Genomic DNA, 24,251 nt, shown 5'->3' with positions numbered 1-24,251 from the left:
AATAATAAATAAATAAATAACAGTGAAAAATCAACAGTGTTGAAGTCTCTACGCACCTATTGAACAGCATGTAACAATGTTTTGTGTTCTTACTACTCTCCATGACCTTTTAGTCCAGTGGACACCTGCTGGAACGACCCACTGCAACAACTAGTTAGTTCTTCAAAAAAACAATGACGGAAAAAATAACATCAAAATGGCCTTTTCTGAAATAAAACACCAACATTGGTGATCCTGATACTACATATGACAGCATGCTGGCTTACACTGCCAAATAAATAATAAAAAGAAAGATAGAAGAAAAGAAATTATAAAGAAAAGAAGACAAGAAAAAAAAAAAGAAAACGATCTACAACAAGGACAAACAGCCTCTTCATAGCTTTCCAACTCTGGAGAGAGCTAAGATAGTTGAAGGACATGAAGTGTGACTCTTACTCTAAACAGGTAATTGTGCTGCAGAGAACATATCAGTCTAACTGTGCAGCAGACGTAGCTAAGTAGCTAATGTTGTCCAGCTAATGTAGATATCCATTAACTATGTCAGCTAGAAGCTGAAGTGTTAACTAATAAACTTGAGCTTTAGAAGCTTGAGAAGCTAAAGACAGTAGTCTACCTGAAGTCAACAAAGCAGGGTGTAGGCTGTGAAATTCAGCAAGGATAATAAGTTAGCTTATTATTATCTGTGTTGACGTCCACTTATGTCCTTGTTTTATTTGTGACATTTGATTACATCTAAGTCAGCACCAGCTTTCAGGCATATGAAAACAGCAATATGTAAATTCCAGGTTCTGCTGGATTAGGTAACAGACCTGAGCGTGCTACCTGTTTACTGTAACAGTGGATCTTTGTTCATCGCTGGGATTTCATGTAAAGCAGCACCGAAAAAGAAACAAACAAAGAGCTGTACTTGAGTTTCATCTGCTATCAGAACGTAGACTGATTCTTCAGAAGCTGCCCTGACTGACCTCTGGGCTCTGGTTTGGATTTTATCTTGCGCCATTTTCAACAGCTGTTTCAGTGGAAATCCCAGTAAACTATATTTTGAAATGGCTAAAAGGGCTTTAAGAGGGACACAACTACTGCACCCAGTATACAGAATGGTACACTACATACTCAAAAGTATCCGGACATCCCTTCTAATGAGTGAGTTCACCTACCATAGTATGCATCCATTACGCACACAGGTTTCCACTAGGAAATGCCATTAAATTTTGCCAACTTTGTGAGACACTTTATCAGACAAATAAATAAATTTCCAGTCATGTATGGACCGCTGTACCAAAAGTGCAAGTGCAAAAAAAAACCTCAATTCAGTACTCAGACCCTGGATATTTACAAGTTATGGCTTATTTAAACTCAAGGCATTAATAGTGATAGTAAAAAAAATATGCCCTGTGGCCAAAAGTATGTGGACACTTGACCATCAAACCTGCATGAGCTTGAAGGACATCCTATTCCAAAACCATGGGCATTAATGTGGAAATGGCCCCCCTTTGTATCTATAACAGCCTCTGAGAGCATTTTCTTTCATGCTAACCCTACCAAGTCGTCATGAAAATGGAAATATGTAAATGTCAGGTTCTGTTGAATTAGATAACAGACTGGAATCTGCTTCATGATAAATATATCGGTGCATCTTTGTTAATTTGCTTACTGGAGCTTCATGTAAAACAGCATCAAAAAAGAAGCACAAACAAGGAGCTGTACTGTATTTTCATCTGTTATCAAAATGTAGGCTGACGGAAACACACACAGAAACAGGAGGTGTGGGGGTGTGGTGGTTAGGGCTACACGTCCAAAAGTTGGTGGGCATGGCTTGTTGAAAAAAATGCGTCTGACAAAATGCAACTAGGCCAATGACTGATGAACTAAAATTACCTTTCATGTCATGCTAATGCCAAAAACCTCTACATGAACAGTGTCAGTGTTTGTTTTGACCCAGCTCTTCACTTCAGCCTCAGAGAGCAAACCTTGCCAGCTAACATCTCTGAAGAACGTCAGGTTGTTTTCATACCTGCTTCATTTTCTGAAGTCCCAACCAGAGTTTGGGCTTTTGGGATATTATACCTTTTTCATTTGTTTGGTTGGTTTCACACTGCAGGGGCTAAAGTGGTATAAACTGCATCACAGTAAAAACATTTTGACCCTTTTTCTCTGGATTGGTGAGTTGTAGCCATCTCACAAAGGCTTTATAACACCCAGCAGGACCCTTTTCCTACCGAATCTTTATAAAACGCAGGGAATGAGAATGTCGTGGACTATACTCTGAATGGATAAGCAAAAAAGAAATACAACAAAGATGGTGTACCTTTTTCTGGTGTTATTGAAAATGATGAAATGGTGAATTTGCAATGTAAATCAGATAACCCCATCTGTACACAGACATAAACATCAATTTAACCCACAACCCCAGTTCCACAACACAGCTAACACACACAAATACAAAAGTCAAAATTCAATAGTCAAATTGAGTCCATGTGGGCCTGGAGCCTCTCTCTGTAAGCGTTTGGGAACTGAGGAGACCAATTGCTGTAGTTTTAAAAGTGAAATGTTTTTCCATTTTTGTTTCATATAGGATTTCAGCTGCTCAACAGTTCAGGGTTTCCTTCGTCATATTTTTCATTTCATAATGCGCCAAATGTTATCAGTGGGTTACAGGTCTGGACTGCATGCAAGCCAGTTTAGCACCCAAACTCTTTTAATACAGAGCACTGCTGTTGTAATACATGCAGAATGTGGTTTGACATTGTCTTGCTGAAATAATCAATGCCTTCCCTGAAAAAGATGTTGTCTGGATGGCAGCATATGTTGCCAAAACATGTATATATCGTTCAGCATTAATGGTGCCTTCACAGATGTTCATGCACCCATTCCATGTGCACTAATGTTTTGCGCGTTCACGTCTAGGGTTAGGGTGTCCCGATTTTAGTTGAGATAGAGGGGTAGGGCGAAATGTTAGGGCTACGCGGCCCTCCAAACGGAGGTTTTTCAGAGGCTCACTCCAAACGGAGTGATATGAGAAAGAAAAAACGGCAAGATGGCTGCGTGAGCGACCAAAGAAGGGAAAGGGAAAGTTCTCCTATCTTGTAGCACAAAAAAAGAAAAAACGGCAAGATGGCTGCGTGAGCGACCAAAGAAGGGAAAGGGAAAGTTCTCCTATCTTGTAGCACAGATTGTATTTCTGTTTCTTATCATTTAAAATAAACATACTGCGTCGTTCATGAAGCTGAAGTTTGCTTTTATGCATATTTCCGTGCCACCTCAAACTGTGGAATGAAAACATTGATATTTAAGGTGATTTAATGAAAAATTTGAAGAATAACAGAACTGTGGCCTCCTGCTTCATTCAGAATTGGTAGCGAACATTTTTCAGTACATTGTGGACCAGAGTCTGCCCACTTTTAAGGATGGAGATGGCGTTGTGAGATGGTGGGCTTCTGTCTTTGAAACTGGAAAATACTCTAAGGTGGGGAGGTGCCCATTAAGATGGTGCCCATGCTTTGTTTCTACATAATAAAACTTTTTTGCTTGATTGAACCACTTGTTTTTTTTCCTTTGCTGCAGTTTAATCTAATGTGCACCAGAATTTTTCATTTTCATTTTCAATTTCATTTATTTATTTATTTTGCTAATTTTCATCAAATGGAATGTGTCACATAGTGCTACAATGAGGCCAGAGATATCAATGTATAAATATAACTGACTCATCAAATCGCTCATGCACATCCTCTCTCTGCTCTTTTGTTCTGGACAAACCTCATGCAAATGAACTGAGCGACGACCAATCAGATTGTTGATGTGTGGAGTGGTAATCGATTGTGTCCTACCAACAGGCACCTGGTGAGTGGTTGATATAAACGTAATTATTATGGTAGATTATTTTTAAGTTTAATATACAATATAAGGCTGCTTTGGAGCTCAGAACTGGCCAGTAACGCTGCACAGACATTCTCTCTTCGAACCTCAACCTGTGTATGCTTTACCAATGCACCCCGAAAGTGGACCATTTTCTGCTTAGTGTAATGAAAATTCAGTGTTCACTTAAAAAAGTGTAGCTATTGCAGGTTTTGAAAATATAAAAATATAAAAATAACTCCACTCTAAATCAAGCACACATGGATCTCTATTACTCTCAAATCATTATGAAGATCAGAACATTTTATTATCACTATTATTTTTAACAGTGGCAGTCCCGAAATTGGGATTGCTGCAGCCCCCTCAGCACCTGCACTGTAGATCACATGGACCATGTCCCTGTAGATCACTATTCAAATTTAGGCAGATTTGTGAACTTGACAATGTTAATAAGGAACTCCACTGATTAAAAAAAAAAAGTCTACATAAGATGTAAACAAAGTCATTCAGAGTGGTTTGGAGTGAAATGCTTTGTTCTAGAGAAACTTGCAGAGTCAGAGTTGTTCACAGTGGTGGTGATAGGAACCAGACGTCCACCTCTAAAAGCTCCCTCACAGAATATTACTACATGAAATGGTTATGAATACACTGCCTGATTTGCTTGTTTGATTTGTTGTATTTGTTTTACGATAGTTTTGTAATAAAGTTTTGGCTTAAAATGTATTTGAATCCAAACATTTGAATCCATTCATGGTGGAGGGATACATGGTAGGCGTTGTAAGGCAAAATAGTCCCCAAATAAAACGTACTTTTCAGATTTATGACTATTACACCATCATCAAGAGATGATGATAAAAACTCATTGTGTGAAAACTCAGTAGACTCAGTTTTGGATAGTAAATAAAATGGCTATGTTTGTGTTGTAGACATTATGACCCCTGGTTCCTATCACCACCACTGTAAAGAAATCTGAGTCTGTACGTTTTTCACACCAAACCACTCTGAATGACTCTGTTCACATCTCAGTGACTGAATTATTCAAACATTGTGAAAATTGTATTGCTGGTCTTTATTGACCAAGTCATACTGCGTCCATTCGCCTGTTTTTGAAAGCAAAATAGTCAGAACCATGTTATATTTATTTATTTTATTTTAACGTTAATGTTAGCTGGCAGTCAGGCCCTTCCTTGGGCTAGTGCTGCCGCTGTTGTTACCTAGCAACCTGAAAAAAACGGTTGCCGGCTCGGCGGAGTGATACAAGCTGGACTGTCAGTTTAAAAAAAAAACCGTTACCGTTAGAAAGAGCAGAGCCGTTAGAGCGCCCGCTGTTCAGTCAGATTAGCAGAAATGAGCTAACAAACTATTAAAATAGACTTTTTAAAGCCCTACACTCATTAAAATAGTGGCCACATCTTAATATTATCCCTGTTTACAATATCTGAGTAGTTAATTCGTCCTCAGATGATCAGGGAGCTCATGACTGTCGCATTCCGCTCGTTTCGCTGACTAATGCTGGCGTAGCAGCCATTCGTGACCAAAACAAAACAGAAAAACACAAAGGCCTTGCTTTTATCTGGTAAGTAAGCGAAAAAATCGATATTTTATATGGATAAATATGATCGTTTTGGCACGGTCACTCCTGTCTTTGGCTCTCAGTGATTTTATTTCGTGCACGGCTGTGGGATTCCGTGACTCACGACGGCACGACGTAATTCTTAAAGGGAACGGGAGGAGGGAATGAGGAGAGGGCGGGGCTTGTTGGCTGTGCCCACGTCTCCGCCAATAGGATCGCTCTGAGCGGCGGCCCGGGCGAGAGGAGGCGCGTCGTGATTGGTCGGCCGGCGCGTCAATCAATCGCGCCGTAAATTAGTGCGGCGGAATGGAGCTTTAACGCGGAACGGTGCATTTCGGAGCCGTTTAGAAAACAAAACAAACCCTCCAAAAGACACACATTTACACCGCCGAGGTGCTCGAGGACCGTAGCCGACCCCCCACAACCCCCATCCAGCCCCCATCCTCCCCCGGCCAGGGGCATCCAGCCTCCGTGAACCGCGCTGGGAGTTAAAAGCTCGTTGTTGTTTTTTTTTTGTGAAGACGCAGAGCTGCTTGGGAAGGACGGACGGACGGACAGTCAGCCGGTGTGAGGGATAACGGTCATAACGGTAAGGACTCTGTGTCCCGAGGCGTGTAAGTTACGTGTAGCCAGCTTTTCGTGCGTCCATCCAGGAGAGAAGGGGGCTTTTCGCAAAGCAGGATTTATAGGTCAGATAATCTAAACACACAGTCGAGCCTGTCCTGCAGGAGGAGAGAGAGAGAGGCTGCTGTTGGTCAGTCTATACGATGGGCTGGTGTTTTCCAGCTTTATGGAGAAATCCTGCTCTGTGAAACACCCCGATGACTGAGCAGGATGGAGAGTATTATGCTTAGCGTTTTATTCCTCCTTACATATTTAGTTATCGTGGTAAGCACTGGAAACAGTCCCGCAGTGGCCCAGCGAGGCCTCCAGTGTTCCCTAATGCCCTTGAAAATAACGGCGACTGCGCAACGCTCTCTCCTCCATCTCTCTCTCTCTCTCTCTCTCTCTGTCTCTGTCTCCTCCATCTCTCTCTCTCCTCCATCTCTCTGTCTCCTCCATCTCTCTCTCTGTCTCCTCCATCTCTCTCTCTCCTCCGTCTCTCTGTCTCTTCCATCTCTCTCTCTCTGTCTCCTCCATCTCTCTCTCTCTCTCTCTCTCTCTCTCTAGCATCGGGCCTCTGGGGGGCCTTGGCTCATCTTCATGTGCCTCCATCCTCATCCTCTCTGAGACTCTAAGCCCTCCTGAAGAAGCACTTTCGCCTCTTGGCCGCCCAGCATCATGGGGAACCGGGGTATGGAGGACCTGATTCCGCTGGTTAACCGGCTGCAGGACGCTTTCAGCTCCATCGGCCAGAGCTGCAACCTCGACCTGCCGCAGATCGCCGTGGTTGGCGGCCAGAGCGCTGGCAAGAGCTCCGTGCTGGAGAACTTTGTGGGAAGGTAAGCAGGGTTTGGGTTTCCCCTTAACATAGAATTCGCAACATTTCTGCAAAGTTCACTTGTTGGGATGTAAAGTCATTCAGAGAAGTAGAGAAACTTACAGACTGAGATTTCCTTACAGTGGTGTTGATAGGAACCAGGGGTGGTGATGACTACAACACAAATATAGCCATTTTATTTGCTGTCCAAGACCACCAGTGAACCTACACAAGTCTTTTGAGTTTTTATATGTAATGTTGATGATGGTAAAATAGTGCAAAATGATGTAAAAATGTTTTTTGTGTATTATTTTTTTTTATAATGATCTGCATGTACTTCTCAGCCATGAAAACTAGCGTAAAATCATGTAGTAGCTTTCTGTGAGGGAGCTTTTAGAGGTGGACGTTTGGTTCCTATCACCACCACTGTGAAGAAATCTGACACTGAAATTGTCTCTAGAACGGAGCATTTCACACCAAACCACTCTGAATGACTCTGTGTACATCTTAACAGTTTAATTATGAAGACACTGTGAAAAATATAGCGCATTCCCCTTTATGCTATTTGGCAAATGTTGCCACTGTCTCTTTTATAAAAATCCACATTTAACGAGTCACTCATGAAACAATACAGTAGAAGAAGAACTTTTATAGACTTAGAAGAAGCAATCGGTGAACCACTTTAAATGGGTCACTGGTACATCCATCAGAGCATAAAATCCCAGAGAAATCTCTATAAAGATGGCATAATGCAGATCTAGAAATCGTTTTAATCTGAAAATCCTGGAAGGGGAGGTGGGAGAAGACACCTTTCTTAATGAGTGTGTCCGTTTGAGATATGTTAACTGTAAGTTTAAACCATTTATGTATTTTATGTGTCATTTACATAATGGTGATGCATATAAACTTACAGAATTTGGGGAAATAAGCAGGAACAGCGGTCAATTTCAAAACAAGCAAAACATACATCATGGAAAATACGTCAAGATTAGATCTGGCCCCCTCATTTGCTGAGGAGAGAAATTAAACAGTAGGGGGTCATCTTACCCTGGAGGGCGTCTTCCTTCATTTTACTCCACATGATGTGAAGGTCATAGCTCCCCCGCTGTGTCTGTTTTGGCGCTTAGTTTTTTTTTTCCTCTCCTTGTTGAGCTACGTCTCCCCTCGCCTCACCTCATATCCATTTTATCAGTTATTTTTAGCCCGGTTCTATACTGATACCAGGGCAGGCAGTATTTGGGTTACCTTCTCTTTGTGATTGCGTTTCTGTCAGCTTTAGGCAGCTCCTGTTGGGATAAATCCTCAGTTCGTGCTTCGCTGCTGTTGGAGACGTTGGCACAGAAGCGATGTCTTACTCAGTACATCACTACACTCAACACTTCACAGGCCCACACACTCACTACTGTCAGGCTTATAAATGTTGCCTCAAATCAGATACGACTGGCCATGTGTGCCCGTGTTATCCTGTTAGACGTGATTTGACAGTGTAACGAATGTGGACACCGAGGCAGAGGGAGTGCCCTATTTGTATCTCTTGATACTGAAAGTGCACCTACGATTGATCTTGCTGTAAAGCTCCTTATTAGAGCAATAGGCCGCGCTCTGCTCTCCCCAACATGCCACCTAATGGCTTTCAGGTTCTTTTTCATCTGAGCTAATTGCTTCACAGGGGATCGATAACCTGGGTCAGATTAGAGATACTGGTAGGGTCTAAATTCATGCAAAATAAACTCAAGCCCACTATTTACCAGTTGTTCAATTACTCTCCCTTTCTTCTAATGCATTTATCCTTATTGGGTGCATTTTTATTTCTTTCACCAGGGATTTTCTGCCTCGAGGATCGGGCATCGTCACCCGCAGGCCTCTGGTGCTGCAGCTTATCAATGCTAACACAGGTGAGCACCCCCCTCACGGGACCCCCCTCTGCTAGCCAGAGCAAAGATACCTTTTAAAAACAGTGACAGAAATAGGATTAGAACATATCACTGTTGCATTTGAGCTGGTAGAATTGTGTGAATATTGGGAAATAATGTTTTTAAAAATTGTTTTTAGTGCTGCAGCCTTGCTCTGTTTCTATTTAGCTAGCTCAGCTAATCTTTAGCAAATTTAAAATGTAGTTAATTTTGTGTTTCTTAAAGGGAAACAGTGGTTCAGTGAAAAAACAACTTTACACAATATTCCAATTACAGCAAGTGTTGTTGAACAGCCAGGATGTCTTTGGTGTCCGAATTGCGCTCCATCAGTTTTAAACTGGAGCTATGAGGCTAACATAGCTAACAAACACTGGAAGTCAGTAGTCACCCAAATCTTTTCTGTAAATACATCCTGAAAATTTCTCTCAACTTGCTTAAAGCCTCTCTTCATTAAGGTTGCTCAGGCCTTTCAGTGTATTTTAGGACACAGTGTGAGTTACTGTGAGCTATGAAAAATGAACAAACTCCTCAGTATAGTTAAACACAGCTAAACACAGTCTGCCTTTTTTAGACAGCAGGATCCGACTTGATGGCATATGGACTTTAGATTACATTTGCGATTTCTGTTGTTTCTTTTTAGAAACATATATCCTCAGTTCAAAAATTCAAAACTAACAGTTACTTATGAAAAGAAACAACAAAAGTCCTAAATGTAACCTGTAGTGTCCGTGACAAACTGGTGTCAGAAGTCGGCACAGCACCCTTTTGTTTAAAATGTCTGTCTGCTGCGTTCAGCTACACAGTGAAGTTCTATGCATTTTATAGTTCACTGTATGTCACACTGTGTCCTAAACCACATGAAGTCTGTGTGACCTTGATGCAGTTTGAGAGAGCTTTGGTGTTTTATTTCTGGAAAAGTTTTGGGTGACTATTGACTTTTAGTGTTTATTAGCGTTGTAGCTCCAGCCCTAAACTAAAGAATCAAAATTTGGACACCAGTCATGTCTTGGCCGATTAGCTACATCAGGGATAAAGGAATTATTGTGTAAATTAGATTTTTCACTGTATCTTTCCTTTTACTAAAGCTGAAACCTCATTTACAGATGAAGTTTCAGGTCCATTCCAGAGATAAGTGATGATTCAGCTGGCGCAGCTGCTGCCTTTATGTCTGACACCTGCTTGAGTCCCAGCTGCTAACATCGCATTTTTTGCATCATGGTGGTAGTTATTTAATGCGAAAGCTCAGTACAATATTAAATATGATGTTTGTAATCTTGGCACTTGCTTTTATCAGTAGGCTTAGTGCAGTTTTCTACATGTAAACCTTCATCGCACTCTCCAGTCCAGTTTACCCAAATGGTTTGCTTTGAGCCGTTTGAATGTCCCAATCAAATGTGTTAAACTGATAGTGTAGCACAAGGCAACTTGTGTCAGTTGTCAGTACAGCTGATGTGTTTTCTCTTTTCTGATCCGCAGAGTGGGCGGAGTTTCTTCACTGCAAAGGGAAGAAGTTCACCGATTTCGATGAGGTGCGTCAAGAGATCGAAGCCGAGACAGACCGCGTCACTGGAGCTAACAAGGGCATCTCCCCCATCCCTATCAACCTGAGAGTGTATTCTCCACATGGTACGGTCCACTGATATCAACTTTAACCCTAAAATCCCAGACTTATTGCATCCAAGGGCTTATTACTCAGTAACTACATGGACTACAATACAAATCGGTTATTCTCAGGTTACAGAAATGTGTAATAGAAGCTTCAATGCACTGGTGTCTCCTGGCTATTTAAGGCATTTAAGGAAAATATATCCCCCAAATGCTACCCTGGCTAACAAGCTATAATAGACAGTTATGGTCGGTTCACATCATGCAAAATGATTATGCTTGTTAGACTCTGCTGTATGCATAGTATTAAGCTTTTGAGTTCTGCATTTGGGTGTTATGTTATTGTTATGAAGAGCACCTTATAACATCAGATATGACATTATTTTGGGTTTTTCTTAGGTTGGTGCAGCCATTAACCGTCATTTTCCAGCTATTTTTTGAGACCTGTCCTCTTTACGAAACTGACTTTTTAGGAAATTGGACATCTTCGGTTGTGTTGAAAGCTGTAAAATTGGCTTTGAGTATAAAGAGGAGCTTTGGGATTATATAATTAAGAATAGAGTTAAATAATGTAGATGAGATGGGAGACAGAAATGCTTTATCCTCGTTTCATTTCATAACAAACTGTTCCCACAGCCGAATATTCACAGAATCTTGTGCCAGTGTGCTCTTGGCTCTTGTCCCGGTAAATTGACTGTGAAGTAAATGCAGTGATGGAGCATCACATTTCCTTCCTTTTCCTGATTTTCACAGAAACAACATAGGATTGCTTTTTGCAGGCTGTGTTTGGAAGGTCATTCAGCATCATTTTTCCTTGTGATTGCGTCTAAAAAAATGTTAGCATGGCTAATAATAGTTTAAAACTAATAGAAATAATTAGCATGGTTTTATTTTTATAATGCTGCCTTAATTCATAGCAGGATTAGGGTTCTATCTAGAAAAAGAGTAACATACAGTTCTGCAGTTACCAAGACTTTTGTTGATTTTTGAAGTGGAAAAAAGTAAACAAAATCTCTCTAACAAACTATGTAAAAAACAGTACTTTTTGCGAATGATAATGTAATACTTACTTTATATTTATCACTTTATATTCAATGAACTTAAAAAGTAGAAAAAATGGCAGTACTTGTAGCATGTGCAAAAATTTGGACACACTGCTACTTCAGTACCTAATTCTGAGTTCAGTATTTAGTTCGTAGTTCTTTTTGTTCTGGATATTGTTGGGCCATCTTACATGCACAGTATGTTTAAGATCTACCTGCAATTTTTAATGGTGTTCATGTCAGGTGGCTATGAGGGCCGTTCCAAAGCTACAATGTGCATTTCGTAAAGTAGTTCATGGTGGATTTTTAGGTATGTTTTCGTTATTGTACTGTTGTAGAAACCAGCCTCTTTTCAGCTTCAGCTTTTTTTAAACTGACTTTATCACATTTGAATTTGCTGATATGTAGTGAAATCCATTCTTTTGTCTACCTGGGCATTGTTTCCTTTTCTATCGGCTGCCGTAGAACCCCAAAGCATAGTAGATCCAACCTTATGCAGAACAGTCAGCAAGGTGTTCTTATCATCAAATGCTGCTGCTTTTTCTCAATATAAAGTAACTGTGCCATAACATTTACAGATAGTTTTCATTTATTTAAATAGTTTGCTAAAGAGGTTTGTGTTCATTTATTTTCACTTTAAAAATCAACAAAATATGTAATTTGGTGCCATGGCATACAACATAAAGCGATTATGACTAAAAGAAGACAAACAGTGGGGCTGTTGGTGTTATTGCTTCATATTTTTCATATTTTGTATGTTATGATTTCTTGTTCCTCTGCTGAAAAGCCAGTTTTTTCACTTGATGGGCTGTTTGCCGCAAATGTAATGAAGGGTTAACTAAGTGTTTGCTATGCTATTTTTCTTCTTCTGTCTTGGTTTTGTGTGTGTGCACTATCAAACAAGCTCATAGCTGATGACTTGCAGCAATTTACCAAAAAAGACCTAAAAACAAACAGACGCCTCTGGCTTTGCTGAAAGCTCAGCCCTGGTTGATCCAAGAGCTGTTTACAATCCACAGTTCCAAACTTAACCTGCCTTGGAGGAGGTTAAGCATGTAGTATAAGTTGATATGTTGTAGCCCAGTTAAAGGTCAGTTACCATTGTTAGACAGAAAATCCAGGGTTAGAACAAACTAAGGTAAGCTAGCTAAGCAGCAACTCCTGCTTTGGGCCCCAGGGGTGTTGACCAAGATACTAGATACCAGAATGTCTGTCAATCTTGTGTAAGTAACTCCGCTGAGAGTCTATAAGCAGGCTGTTTACTCTTAGCTGGAAGGGCCTCATTACCTCTATGTCTACGGCGAGCTCTGTCTCCTCCCTCTGAAACTCTTCCTTTTCTTCCAAGTTTGGATGCTGCTTGACATGTTCCCCTAAAGTTTTGGTGGTGAAATGGTTGACAGTCAAAATAATACTCATTCTACAAGCTGTCAATCATTGTTTTGCTGTGATGCATTTTGGTTGAGTTCTTTTTGGTGTCTGTCATCTACACCATGCTGTTTTTAAATTTTGTGGAAAGTATTGGCCAAGTTTTTGAGTGATTGTTGTCGGACAGTGTTTTTGTACCGTCTGCTGCTCAGCCTACTGTTCTTTTGAGACTGAGTTGTTCTTGAAGGTGGAAAGGCAGCAGGTTGACCTTGAAAATATGGCTGCTGTGTGGCTTTGAACAAGAGTGCTGCAAACTTATATATCGCTGTTGTCGGAAGAAAATCTCATATCTCCAAAATGGTAACTTTACAGGAGAAGGAAAAATCTTGCTTTATTTTTAATGTAAGTCAATGGAACCAGATGTTTTTCCATGTCATTTTGGGCTGTTTCTTTTTGTCTAGTCATGCTGAAATTTACACACAATGTAACAGACAACAGGCATTTTCAAATTATGTAGAAAACTGGAAAACGGCAAAAATGGAGATATGAGGTTTTCTTCAGACTGCAGTGATATAGTCTTTGTGCAGTATTGAACAATATATGCTTAAAATGAGATCCTTGTGTTATCACATCCAGAAGTATTGCTTTAAATGCTTTCTTTTTGAGCCTGTTTAGATGTTTTAGATGCTGTACAGTGAATAACCTTTATAGTTTAGTTTTAAAATAAAGTAAAATCCTATTACCTGAGTTTTTCTGTGGGGCCCTTTGACCGTTCTTCTCTTTCTTTTGGGCAGCGTTCAACATTCAGCTTGAACCTGAAGGTGCTAACATGGCTGATATTGAAACTCAGTGGAAATTAGCACGAACAGTTAGCACGATCATTGGTGTTTTGCTAACTGGCCCACATACGTATTTAATTTTGACTTTTTGAAAGAAGTGCTTCTTTTGAGCGTTTTGATTGACAGCTGTTCTCTAATTGACTGTGGCATCTGTCTCTTTTAATCCTGCTTATGTAAATTGTATTTGTGTCTTGGCTCAAGGCTCAAGGTTCCTTCCTCATCCCATTCAGGAATATTTTTAAATTTACTTTATTTTATTATTTTCTTTTGGCTTGGTCAGTTGACAGGGTCTTGGCCCAAATCTCTGTAAAGCTGCTCTGTGATACTTCTCACTGTTGACATACAAATAAAATGCAAATTAGGGTTATAAATATGCATCAGTGCATTTTGACACATCAGTCTGAAGGTGGCTGTTCAGCTGAATTAAATTTTGAATGTTAGGATCAATTATAATGAAGTTCATTAGGGTCAAAAGGGTCACAATTCTTTGCGAGACCACCGGATCACAATTATTTGAGATGACCACTATTATATTCCACAGTTAATACATTTCGCATCATACAGTGTCACAACAAACTGAATATAAAGTGAATGCAGTTTCATTGCTTGGCTTGTGGCAAATAGATATAAATAAAGAAAACACATTTACTGCCATGGGTCTTAAGAAAACAAGAGTTCAGACTTTAACCTGTATAAGATGTAATATCTAGATAGCTAACGCTAGTGTTGTTAGCATGTGTGCTTACACACTGTGTGGTTTGTGTTGTATTTTCAGACTCTTAAACGAAACATGAAAGCTTTGATTCTATACAGAATTATGTGGAACTGTAATCATTTTCTGTCAGTACAAACTAACATTAGCTACCAAGTACAAATAATGAGCTAATGAGCCAGTTGATCTGCTTTAGGGTTGTACTTTGTTATCGGACACAACCTCATATCTCCAGAATGAGAACTTTAGAGGAGGAGGAAAAACTTTACTTATTGTAAGTCAATGGAACCAGAATTTTTCCCAAGTCATTTTTTCAAGCCATTTCATTTGGTTCATTTATCAAATTTACACACAATGTAAAGAGTAACAGGTGCTTTCAAATCATGTCAAAAAGTAAAAAACGACAAAAATAAAGATACAATTGTTACGGTTTTCTTCTGACAACAGCGATATGCTCACTTTTGGCTGCAGTAATATCTTGGTATCATTCTGAAACAAAATAAAAAAGCATTGTACATTTTAATAAATATTCTTACCTAATATACCTTATTCTAATACTATAATAATGAAATTAAGTTTAATTGTGGTTAAATTTGAGAGTTAATGATAATGTCCTGAAGGATCATAATCAGCTGTATTATTGCAAAGTCAGAGATTTACATTCTAAATGGAATTGAATGGAATTAAATGGAACTGAATTGGAGTGAACTGAATTCTCTTTCCTCTGTGCAGTGTTGAATCTGACTCTGATCGACCTGCCGGGCATCACTAAGGTGCCGGTGGGGGACCAGCCTGCGGACATCGAGCAGCAGATCCGCGATATGATCATGCAGTTCATCTGCAGAGAGAGCTGCCTCATCCTGGCCGTAACACCTGCCAACACTGACCTGGCCAACTCAGACGCCCTCAAACTGGCCAAAGACGTGGACCCTCAGGGTAAGAAACAGAGGATTTGATATGTGCAGGAGCTTTAGAAAGAGTGCAAACTCTATTGTCTTATTCACGTTTATATTTGTAACTTCCGTTTTGTTGCTCTGTGCTGCTCTACATGGTGCAAAAAGCAACAACAAAGCAACAAAAACAACATTCTCTAACTTTTTTTGAGGACGAATATGTATCATTTTCTGTTGCAATTTTATTTAGTCTTTTAGAAATATGAGGTCACTGTGGTTGGTTGTACTTGGTTCAATGTTGCTGTCTAACTTTCAGGGCTTGTTTTGACAAAATGTCAAATAATTCCTGACTGTACTTTTAAAATAATGCCATTTTGGCTCGACTTTGTCCATTTTTTGCTGCAGGTCTGAGGACCATTGGTGTGATCACTAAACTGGACCTGATGGACGAGGGCACTGATGCCAGAGACGTTCTGGAGAACAAGTTGCTTCCACTGCGAAGGGGTGAGACATGGAGTATTATTTATCTTTACATACCTTTTTTCCCTTATTATTTTTTTTTTCTATATCATGTTTTATTGCTTTTATTTTTGGCTTCCTTTGAGTTGGAGCTTAAATCTTGGGCTATAAGCAGTTCTGCTTCTTACTGTCTGTTTTGGCTGACTTTTAGCATTTCTCTCTCTCTCTCTCTCTCTCTTTTTCTCTCTCTCTCTCTCTTTTTCTCTCTCTCTCTCTCTCTCTCTCTCTCTCTCTCTCTCTCTCTCTCTCTCAGGCTATATTGGGGTGGTGAACCGCAGTCAGAAGGACATTGAAGGAAAGAAGGATATTAAAGCTGCTTTGGCTGCAGAGAGGAAGTTCTTCTTGTCCCATCCTGCCTACAGGCACCTAGCAGACAGCATGGGCACACCTCACCTGCAGAAGGCCCTCAACCAGGTAACAGCCCAAAGTGCTTCAGTACGTGAATCTTTGATGAAGGATCACAGGCAGGAACGAGAAGTAACAGAAATCGCAAATTGAACTGGTGCTGTATGCATTCAGCTCCATATTAAGGTAGTGTAAAAGTGTAAAAGCCTTTCATTTTTAATTTCCAGTCAAGTCATTAATTTAGTTATAAGATTTAAGATAATCCATTTGCATATCTGAGAGCGGAAATAAGTGAAAGACCAAGAGTTCCAAAATGGAGTTCAAAATAATAATAAAAGGTGGAAAATGGGACTCCTAACAACCACCCGCAAGACCTGATAGACAACCAAAACTGTCCCATCAGATAAACAGCACTTCAAGCTTTCATCTTTGAGAGAGAGGAGAAAATCAAGCTGCTTCAGATCTGAAAACATCCACAGGTGTTTCTGTCCATCCTTCCACTGTGAGAGGACGACTCAGCGCTGTGGGTCTGAAAGGATGTGTAGCTGTTCAAGAAGAACCTCACTGACAGACACATCAAATAAAGAAGCTGAACAATGGACTGACCACCCCAGAGTCCAGACCTCAACACCACTGAATGTGTTTGGGATTATTTGCAGAAAATACAACAACTTCTAAGACTGAACTTTGGAGGTGTGTCTGCAGATTTCTTAGAAAAACTGAAAGTGAGTCTCCTGAAAAGAATGGAAGCTGTAATAAAGATAAAAAGTGAACACTGAAAAAATGACATTGTATTTAGTTGTTGAGACTTTTGTGTCATTTTATGTTAAATATATGTTTTCTGCTTTTTTCCTGGTGCTAAAAAAGAATAACTTGTACTTAATGTGTTTTGCCTGTAAATTAAATACATGAAAGGTGGTCTTAATTAATTGGGGAGTGCTGCAGTACTGTGTATCAATCAAGTGTGAGGATACTGCAAAATACGTTTTAAACATTTAAGCTAATTTATAGCATTATTGACACCAATGGAAACTCAGACTATATACCAAAAGCTGTTCACAGTGATAAATAGAGACTCACTATATCACATGTTGAAATTAGAGCTTCAGTAAGTAGCAACATTTTTCCCGAGTAGGATCTGTTTTCATATCTACTTTCACTGTAACCAGGAAGGAACCCGAGCCTAGATGAGCTCCTCTGCTCTGAAACACTTTGGGAATGCTCACCTAACATGGTGTCTGCCTTGTTCATTGAGGCTCTGCCACTTTGCAGAGTCCAGTCTTAACATATATCCAACCGACCATGCTCCATGCAGACCATTATTCTGTTCTGTTCTGTTACGACCAGATCACAATACTGACCACTCCTCTGCTGCTCCGTCTCCACAGCAACTGACTAACCACATCCGGGACACGCTCCCCGCGTTCCGCAGCAAGCTACAGTCTCAGCTCCTCGCCCTGGACAAGGAAGCTGAGGAATATCGACACTTCCGCCCTGACGACCCGTCACGCAAGACCAAGGCCCTCCTGCAGTCAGTTCCTCACACAACACAAACACACTCACCTACTGACACTTTACACTAAACACAGCTACTAGAGTGAATGTCTTTAGCTTGGATTTAATTAAAGTCAGTTCTTTGAAGTGTAGTGATAAATCAAAGGTAGTAGGGGTTACTTAGCTTTCTCAGTTCTGTAAATTAATGAACACTAGATTTCACCAGGAATATTATAGCATTAAATTAAATACTAGGATCCTCGGACATTTAAAATAATTAGTCATGATTCAGCACATTACTGTATTTTCATATGCAGTTAATCACTTTTGTCTTATTTTAACAAATTTGAATTTGTTAGTAAAAGAGCAGTGCATTTTGTTATAGCTGTATGGACAAAATAACATTTATCAGAATGTATTTATTACTTTCCGTAGTTCAGTATTATTATTTTGACCGGACATTATTTTCATGTATGAACGCAGGGTTTACATGAACCTGAAATTGAAAATCATCTGAACAACAGTCAATAAGGGAATATATCATAAATTTCATATATACAGTGAAGGAGTGAACATATGATATATACAGTCAGTGAGTAAATATATACACTGATCAGCCATAACATTATGTCCTTGTTTCAACACTCATTGTCCATTTTATCAGCTCCACTTACTATATGGCTGCACTTTGTAGTTCTACAATTACAGACTGTAGTCCATCTGTTTCTCTGCATACTTTGTTAGCCCCCTTTTACCCTGTTCTTCAGTGGTCAGGACCGACATGGACCCTCACAGAGCAGGTAGTATTTGGGTGGAGGATCATTCTCAGCACTGCAGTAACACTGACGTGGTGGTGGTGTGTTAGTGTGTGTTGCGCTGGTACGAGTGGATCAGACACAGCAGTGCTGCTGGAGTTTTTAAACACTGTATCCACTCACTGTCCACTCTATTAGACACTCCCACCTTGTCAGTCCACCTTGTAGATGTAAAGTCAGAGGCGATAGCTCATCTGCTGCTGCACAGTTTGTGTGGACGCTGCCCACTGGACGCTGTTGGCTGGACACTGAGGTGTTTCAAAACTCCAGCAGCACTGCTGTGTCTGATCCACTCGTACCAGCGCAACACACACTAACACACCACCACCACGTCAGTGTTACTGCAGTGCTGAGAATGATCCTCCACCCAAATACTACCTGCTCTGTGAGGGTCCATGTCGGTCCTGACCACTGAAGAACAGGGTAAAAGGGGGCTAACAAAGTATGCAGAGAAACAGATAAAATGGACAATGAGCGTAGAAACAAGGAGGTGATCATAGTGTTATGCCTGATCAGTGTATGTCATATATACCGTATATATAGTCAGTAAGTGAATATATACAGTCAGTGACTGAAAATATATTTATCATATATACGGTCAGTGAGTGAAAATATCATATGTATCATATACAGTAAGTGGTTCCACTCCTCTGTGATTGCAACCTGTGGATCTTACTCTTGTTCAGCTTGTGGATTCTTGTTACAGTGGAGGCTCTTGGGGGGGACTGGAGCTCCACTTTGCTGTTGCTTTTGTTAGTTTGCTCCTCATTGATTTATCTGTAGTTCTCCTGCGAGATCTGTCCAACATAATCTGCAGAAGGTGCTGATGTCAAGTCAAGTCACTTTAAAAGCTATTTAAAGGTTGTATTTGATTGAGAGGCCAACGGTTGTGTCCTAGAAACATACAGCTTGCAAGCAGCTGAGCTTCAGTCTGGATTACGACAGATGGTTCAAAGGATCAACCAAGGAAAATTGGTTAACAGCATTAAAAAAATTAGTAGCGTTAATAATTTAGCTTGTTAATGTGTTATTGTAGCACTACCTTTGATGGCCCTACTAAATTATAGTAATTATACTGAAAACTTACAAGTGTATGTAAATTTACATGACTTTGAATGACTTACATGACTTGTCTGCAGGATGGTGCAGCAGTTCTCAGTGGACTTTGAGAAGCGGATTGAGGGGTCAGGTGATCAGGTGGACACTGTTGAGCTGTCAGGAGGAGCCAAGATCAACCGCATCTTCCACGAACGCTTCCCTTTTGAGCTAGTCAAGGCAAGTGTGTGTGTGTGTGCGTGTGTGTGTGTGTGTGTGTGTTTAGTATTGTTTCTTCTTAGTTTCTTCTCAATTTTGTCTCCTCTGAGCCTCCAAATGCCAGTTTGATCCTAAGCAATCCCACAGCCAACGGTGGCTGAGACTCTGGGAGTATAATTGTTCTCTCTCTCTCTCTCTCTCTCTCTCTCTCTCTCTCTCTCTCTCTCTCTGGGTTGATAGGATGGTCTGCTCTCTCACATTACTCAGCGTGAGTTAGCAGTAGAATTTGCAGTTAGCATGTTGAGCCCCAATGAGGTTGCATTAAGAAGCTCATGCCTTCACCCTCCCAGCTTAGTGGCATCATATGATAGGGTTTGGAATTAGGGGTGGGCAAATAAGCAAAATTTTAACATCATGATACTTGAAGATATTTTCATGATATGTAGTGTGGACTATGATGATTAGTTTTTCTGAGGTTTGATAAATTGAACAGACCAAATGCTCCACTAGTGCCACATTAAAAACACTATCAGTGAATTTTACATACTTCTTTGCTCTAAATCAGATTAAACAAGACCAGTTATGTGCTCTTTGTAATAAAACATGCAGTTGATCAGTGCTCTTGAAGGACAGATGGTATCCACGATATACTCGGAAAAACATATTGTGTCATATTGTGATGTAATTGATCAGAAAACAGTAAAATATTGTTGTGATGCTCACCCCTAGATAGAACTGGGCACAGTTAAATTGTGGGGTAAAAATCTGTGTTATCTGAGACTGTTGTTGTTTTTTTTTTCCAAGTATCCCATATTAATCTTATGTTTTTGTCCATATCACACATGTAGATGTCACTGTGAGAGAGACTGTCCCAAGTTCAGAATGCTTGCTTTGAGAAGTAAAATGTAAGATAAATATGACTCACAAATGTGCTAGCGCTATGCAAATACAATTTAATTGAATTAAAAAGGTGTAAATGTGTCTGGTCAGGCTGGAGATCTCAAGATCTGCCTTTGAATTTTCCTCTGGAAATGCAAAAATGTTCTTCACTAATGCAACACAAGAGTTTGCATCCATAATGAGTGGTGGTTTAGCATCCAACAGAAAGGCAATTCAAGGGCAAGTCTCATTTTAAGAGCTTTATCCAGAAACTGCAAGTGCATTTGTGTTTAAACTAAGCGCCAGATGTAAAAAGAGATGCCTATAATGACTGGATTTCCCTTTTCATCTCTGATAAACAGATGGAGTGCGATGACAAAGAAATGCGTCGGGAGATCAGCTATGCCATCAAAAACATCCACGGCATCAGGTGACCGCTCCTTCATACTCCACTATCGACGCTTTCCGGTCAAAAGTTTGGACCCACTTGACTAAAGGGGTGTTTTTCATAATATTAAATACTTTTTGATCTAAAGGCTTGCACTGAAATGCTTCAGATATGTTTTAAAGACAAATATGAACAGTGTGAAATGTTTACTTTTATTTCCAGAACAAACATTTTACATTTAAAAAAACGTTTTTTGCAAATGCTCCTCCCCAAATAAGGTCTCAGCACATATACATTTTTATTAGTGCTGTTGGGAAAGGATCTGGAGTGGCTCCTCGGGAAGCTGCGTTAGAGAATGAGGCAATATTTTAATCAATCTAAGATAAAAGAGAGATTCAGGTTTTTTTGATCAAGTCAAGCTTTACTTATATATTGCTTGTCACAAAGCAGCTTTACAGAAAATCTGAGTTCAAACCCCAAATGAGCTTCAACATGTATGACAGTGGCAAGGAAAAACTCCCAAAGAGCAAAAGGAGGAAAGCTTGAGAGAAACCAAGACTCAGAAGGGGAACCCATCCTCCTATGATTGACACCGGTTTGCAAAACAATAACACAGCAAGAGCAATATGAATAAAGAATAAAGATTTGGCAGTTAATATTCAAAAATGAATACAGAAAAAAATAAAAGAAACGAAGCGAAGAGAAGTTAAGTCACTGGATAGAAGTATTTAGATTAACCAGTGATTACTTTTGGAGGCTTATCAGAGTAACAAATGAGAAACAGATCTATGAAATATTTAGCTGCTGTCTGAAGAAAACCTTATATCTCCATTTTTGACGTTTTTCAGTTTTTGACATAATTTGAAAGTACATGTTACCCTTTACATTGTATGTAAATTTCATGAAGCATGGACCAAAAGAAATGGCCCAAAATTACTTGGGGAAAAAGTCTGGCTCCATTGACTTACATTAAAAGTAAAGTAGGTTTTTTGCTTCTCCTGTAAAGTTAACATTTTGGAGATACAAGGTTTCTTCCGACAACAGCGATATGAACTCATATTCAAAAATTTCGAATAAATTGAAGGAAAAACAAATTATGAGTCAAAACCTGGACATGTACTGTCTGAATAATGAGGGTGCTGGTGAAATGGATTATCCTGAATGGATGACTTTAAGCATATAATAGTTTTAGTCACAGTAGAACATTGGATGTAGCTCATGGATCTTTAAGCCAATGCCTTTGCATGCTTGTTCCAAAAATGTTACTACGAAAGTTCCTTAATTAAGAAGATCTCCTTAATGAAATCAGGTGGTGTGGTGATACAAATCACTTAATACCTGCAAACCGCAGCCATCAGTGGATTGAGTTGACTTGGATTGGATTAAGGGACACAGTATACAAACTCGCTCCATAAGCTTTTGGCAAAGCATTTGGAAACCGGTTATTGACAGCAAATTGAAGTTCAGAATGGCTCTCTCAGCTGTGTGATTGTTTGAAATGCAGTCCTTGACGTTGTCTGTTGTGTGTCTTTGTTCACGTCTCCAGGACAGGCCTGTTCACTCCGGACATGGCCTTCGAAGCCATAGTGAAGAAGCAGGTAGTGAAGCTGAAGGAACCTTGCATTAAATGCATTGACCTGGTCATTCAGGAGCTCATTAACACAGTCCAGCAGTGTGCTAATAAGGTACGGTCTTCTTTACCTCTATTACTGCTACCATCGACAGTGTTTATCTGTTTAATTGCTGCTGGGCTCTAATGAACAACCGGTCAAAAACATTGGAGTTATTTGTCATTTTGATAATTAATCATTTGGTAACATTTTGGTTTGGAGGACTTCATAATTCATGATTCATGAAAAAATATGCATGATTAAAGGGTATTATTATTATGATGTCAGGGCTTGTTACAATAAAAGAACCCTTTTTGGAGCTCTATAAAACCCTTTTCAAAAAGGTTCTATGTAGACCCGTCTACAGCACATGCTCCATCAATCTGAAAAACTCTTTCATGATTCAAAGAACCTGTTAATCATGCAAAGTATCTTTTCTTTACTAAAGAACCCTTGAAGAACCATCGTTTCAGGGTACAGTGTGTACCCTGTAACACTATATATCCCCATAAGGCTGCTAATAGAAAATATCATTACGGTAGTGACTAATTTGACACTGACATAAAAAAAGCAGAACTTTTATATTTTACTTTCTGTTACATCAGTGGAATTCCGGTTGCACTTTCCTCTAACCTTGGAGCTCCATAGGATCTAAGGCTGAAAGATATTTTTTTATGTCGAAATCGCAACTAGTAAGAAAAATCACAGTTAGGTATTTTCTCCAAGTTGTTCAGCCCTAATAGGCTCAAACGCGTACAGCATAGCGGTGTTGTTGGAAGAAAACCTCATATCTCCACAATGATATCGCTGACAGCAGCGATAGGCTTGTTGATGCTGAAATACGTTCTGGGAGAATCAGGAGAGGAAATCTCTACAGTCACTGTCTTCATCTCTGTATGTGGTGGCCATTTCTCTAGGTTTTACGACTGTAGGACACTTTATGATTCACGAATAATAAAGTATTACTAGTCATGTGGTGATGCACTGTACATAGGCTGCATCTGTGAAAATCTGAACAATGTGCCGTCCAAGCATTTGCGGCTGGAGTGCATCTTTACTTTGACACTGTGCAGCCGTCTCAGTCAATTACTTCATCCTTCTAGATACGTATACATTTCTTACATACGTCCATATGATTATCATATTAGAATCAGTTTATATGCGTATCTGTGACAGATTTATGGTCTTTTAGAGTCTTTTAGAGTCTAGAGTCTTGCATATAGCGTGAGCTTCCTCTCATTCTTTCAGCTTTATTATTTGGGAGAAGACTAATAAGGCTTCTGTAAATGTGGCCCCTGCAGCTGCCTTTAAATTACAGTTCACGTACTCCCCAACACTTAACTGAGAATTCAGTTTACTGTCACTGTTCATTCATTGTTAATGACATTAACAGTCATTGCATGGTAAAAATAGTCATGACCATTACAGCCTTTCAGCGACTGTTACTCATAATTACATTCTGAGTAATTAGTGAAGCACTAATTTGCAGCAGCTCACTGCTTATCTAATAACAGCTGACCGCACATCACTGTGGCGTCCCGAGTGACGTAATGACAGCACCAGTGAATAGCAGAGCTGTAATAATAATCTGTGTACTTATATTTATTGGCCCTTGCTTTGGTACTAATAGAACCATAATGTATATAATGGTGGTAACTGTATATGAGGTACTAGTGTGATGCAGATTAGGATCACTAATCACTGATAACAGCCACGTTTTCATGCAGCC

At 39.8% G+C, this 24,251-nt stretch overlaps 1 protein-coding gene across 5 annotated transcripts in view; it reads left to right on the top strand.

Moving 5' to 3' along the window:
* The first annotated feature begins 5,739 nt into the window (after nucleotides 1-5,739).
* The window catches only part of LOC118825945 (dynamin-2-like), a 50,350-nt gene continuing 31,838 nt past the window's right edge, over nucleotides 5,740-24,251 (top strand). For all 5 annotated transcript variants that reach the window (XR_005008707.1, XR_005008706.1, XM_036596820.1 and 2 more), the window contains exons 1-11: nucleotides 5,740-6,017; nucleotides 6,599-6,870; nucleotides 8,670-8,743; nucleotides 10,238-10,387; nucleotides 15,058-15,261; nucleotides 15,624-15,722; nucleotides 15,991-16,151; nucleotides 17,471-17,613; nucleotides 19,531-19,666; nucleotides 20,887-20,954; nucleotides 22,459-22,597. Coding sequence is in view for 3 of the 5 variants with exons in the window: in XM_036596820.1 (XP_036452713.1) it covers nucleotides 6,710-6,870; nucleotides 8,670-8,743; nucleotides 10,238-10,387; nucleotides 15,058-15,261; nucleotides 15,624-15,722; nucleotides 15,991-16,151; nucleotides 17,471-17,613; nucleotides 19,531-19,666; nucleotides 20,887-20,954; nucleotides 22,459-22,597 (1,335 nt within the window). In the remaining 2 variants the exon portion in view is untranslated. The remainder of the gene's footprint in view (nucleotides 6,018-6,598; nucleotides 6,871-8,669; nucleotides 8,744-10,237; nucleotides 10,388-15,057; nucleotides 15,262-15,623; nucleotides 15,723-15,990; nucleotides 16,152-17,470; nucleotides 17,614-19,530; nucleotides 19,667-20,886; nucleotides 20,955-22,458; nucleotides 22,598-24,251) is intronic.

The sequence above is a fragment of the Colossoma macropomum genome, unplaced genomic scaffold (assembly GCF_904425465.1).
Source record: "Colossoma macropomum unplaced genomic scaffold, Colossoma_macropomum, whole genome shotgun sequence".
Lineage (NCBI taxonomy): Eukaryota > Metazoa > Chordata > Actinopteri > Characiformes > Serrasalmidae > Colossoma > Colossoma macropomum.
Note: the sequence above shows the minus strand (reverse complement) of the source record. Positions and strands in the feature narration are given on the sequence as shown.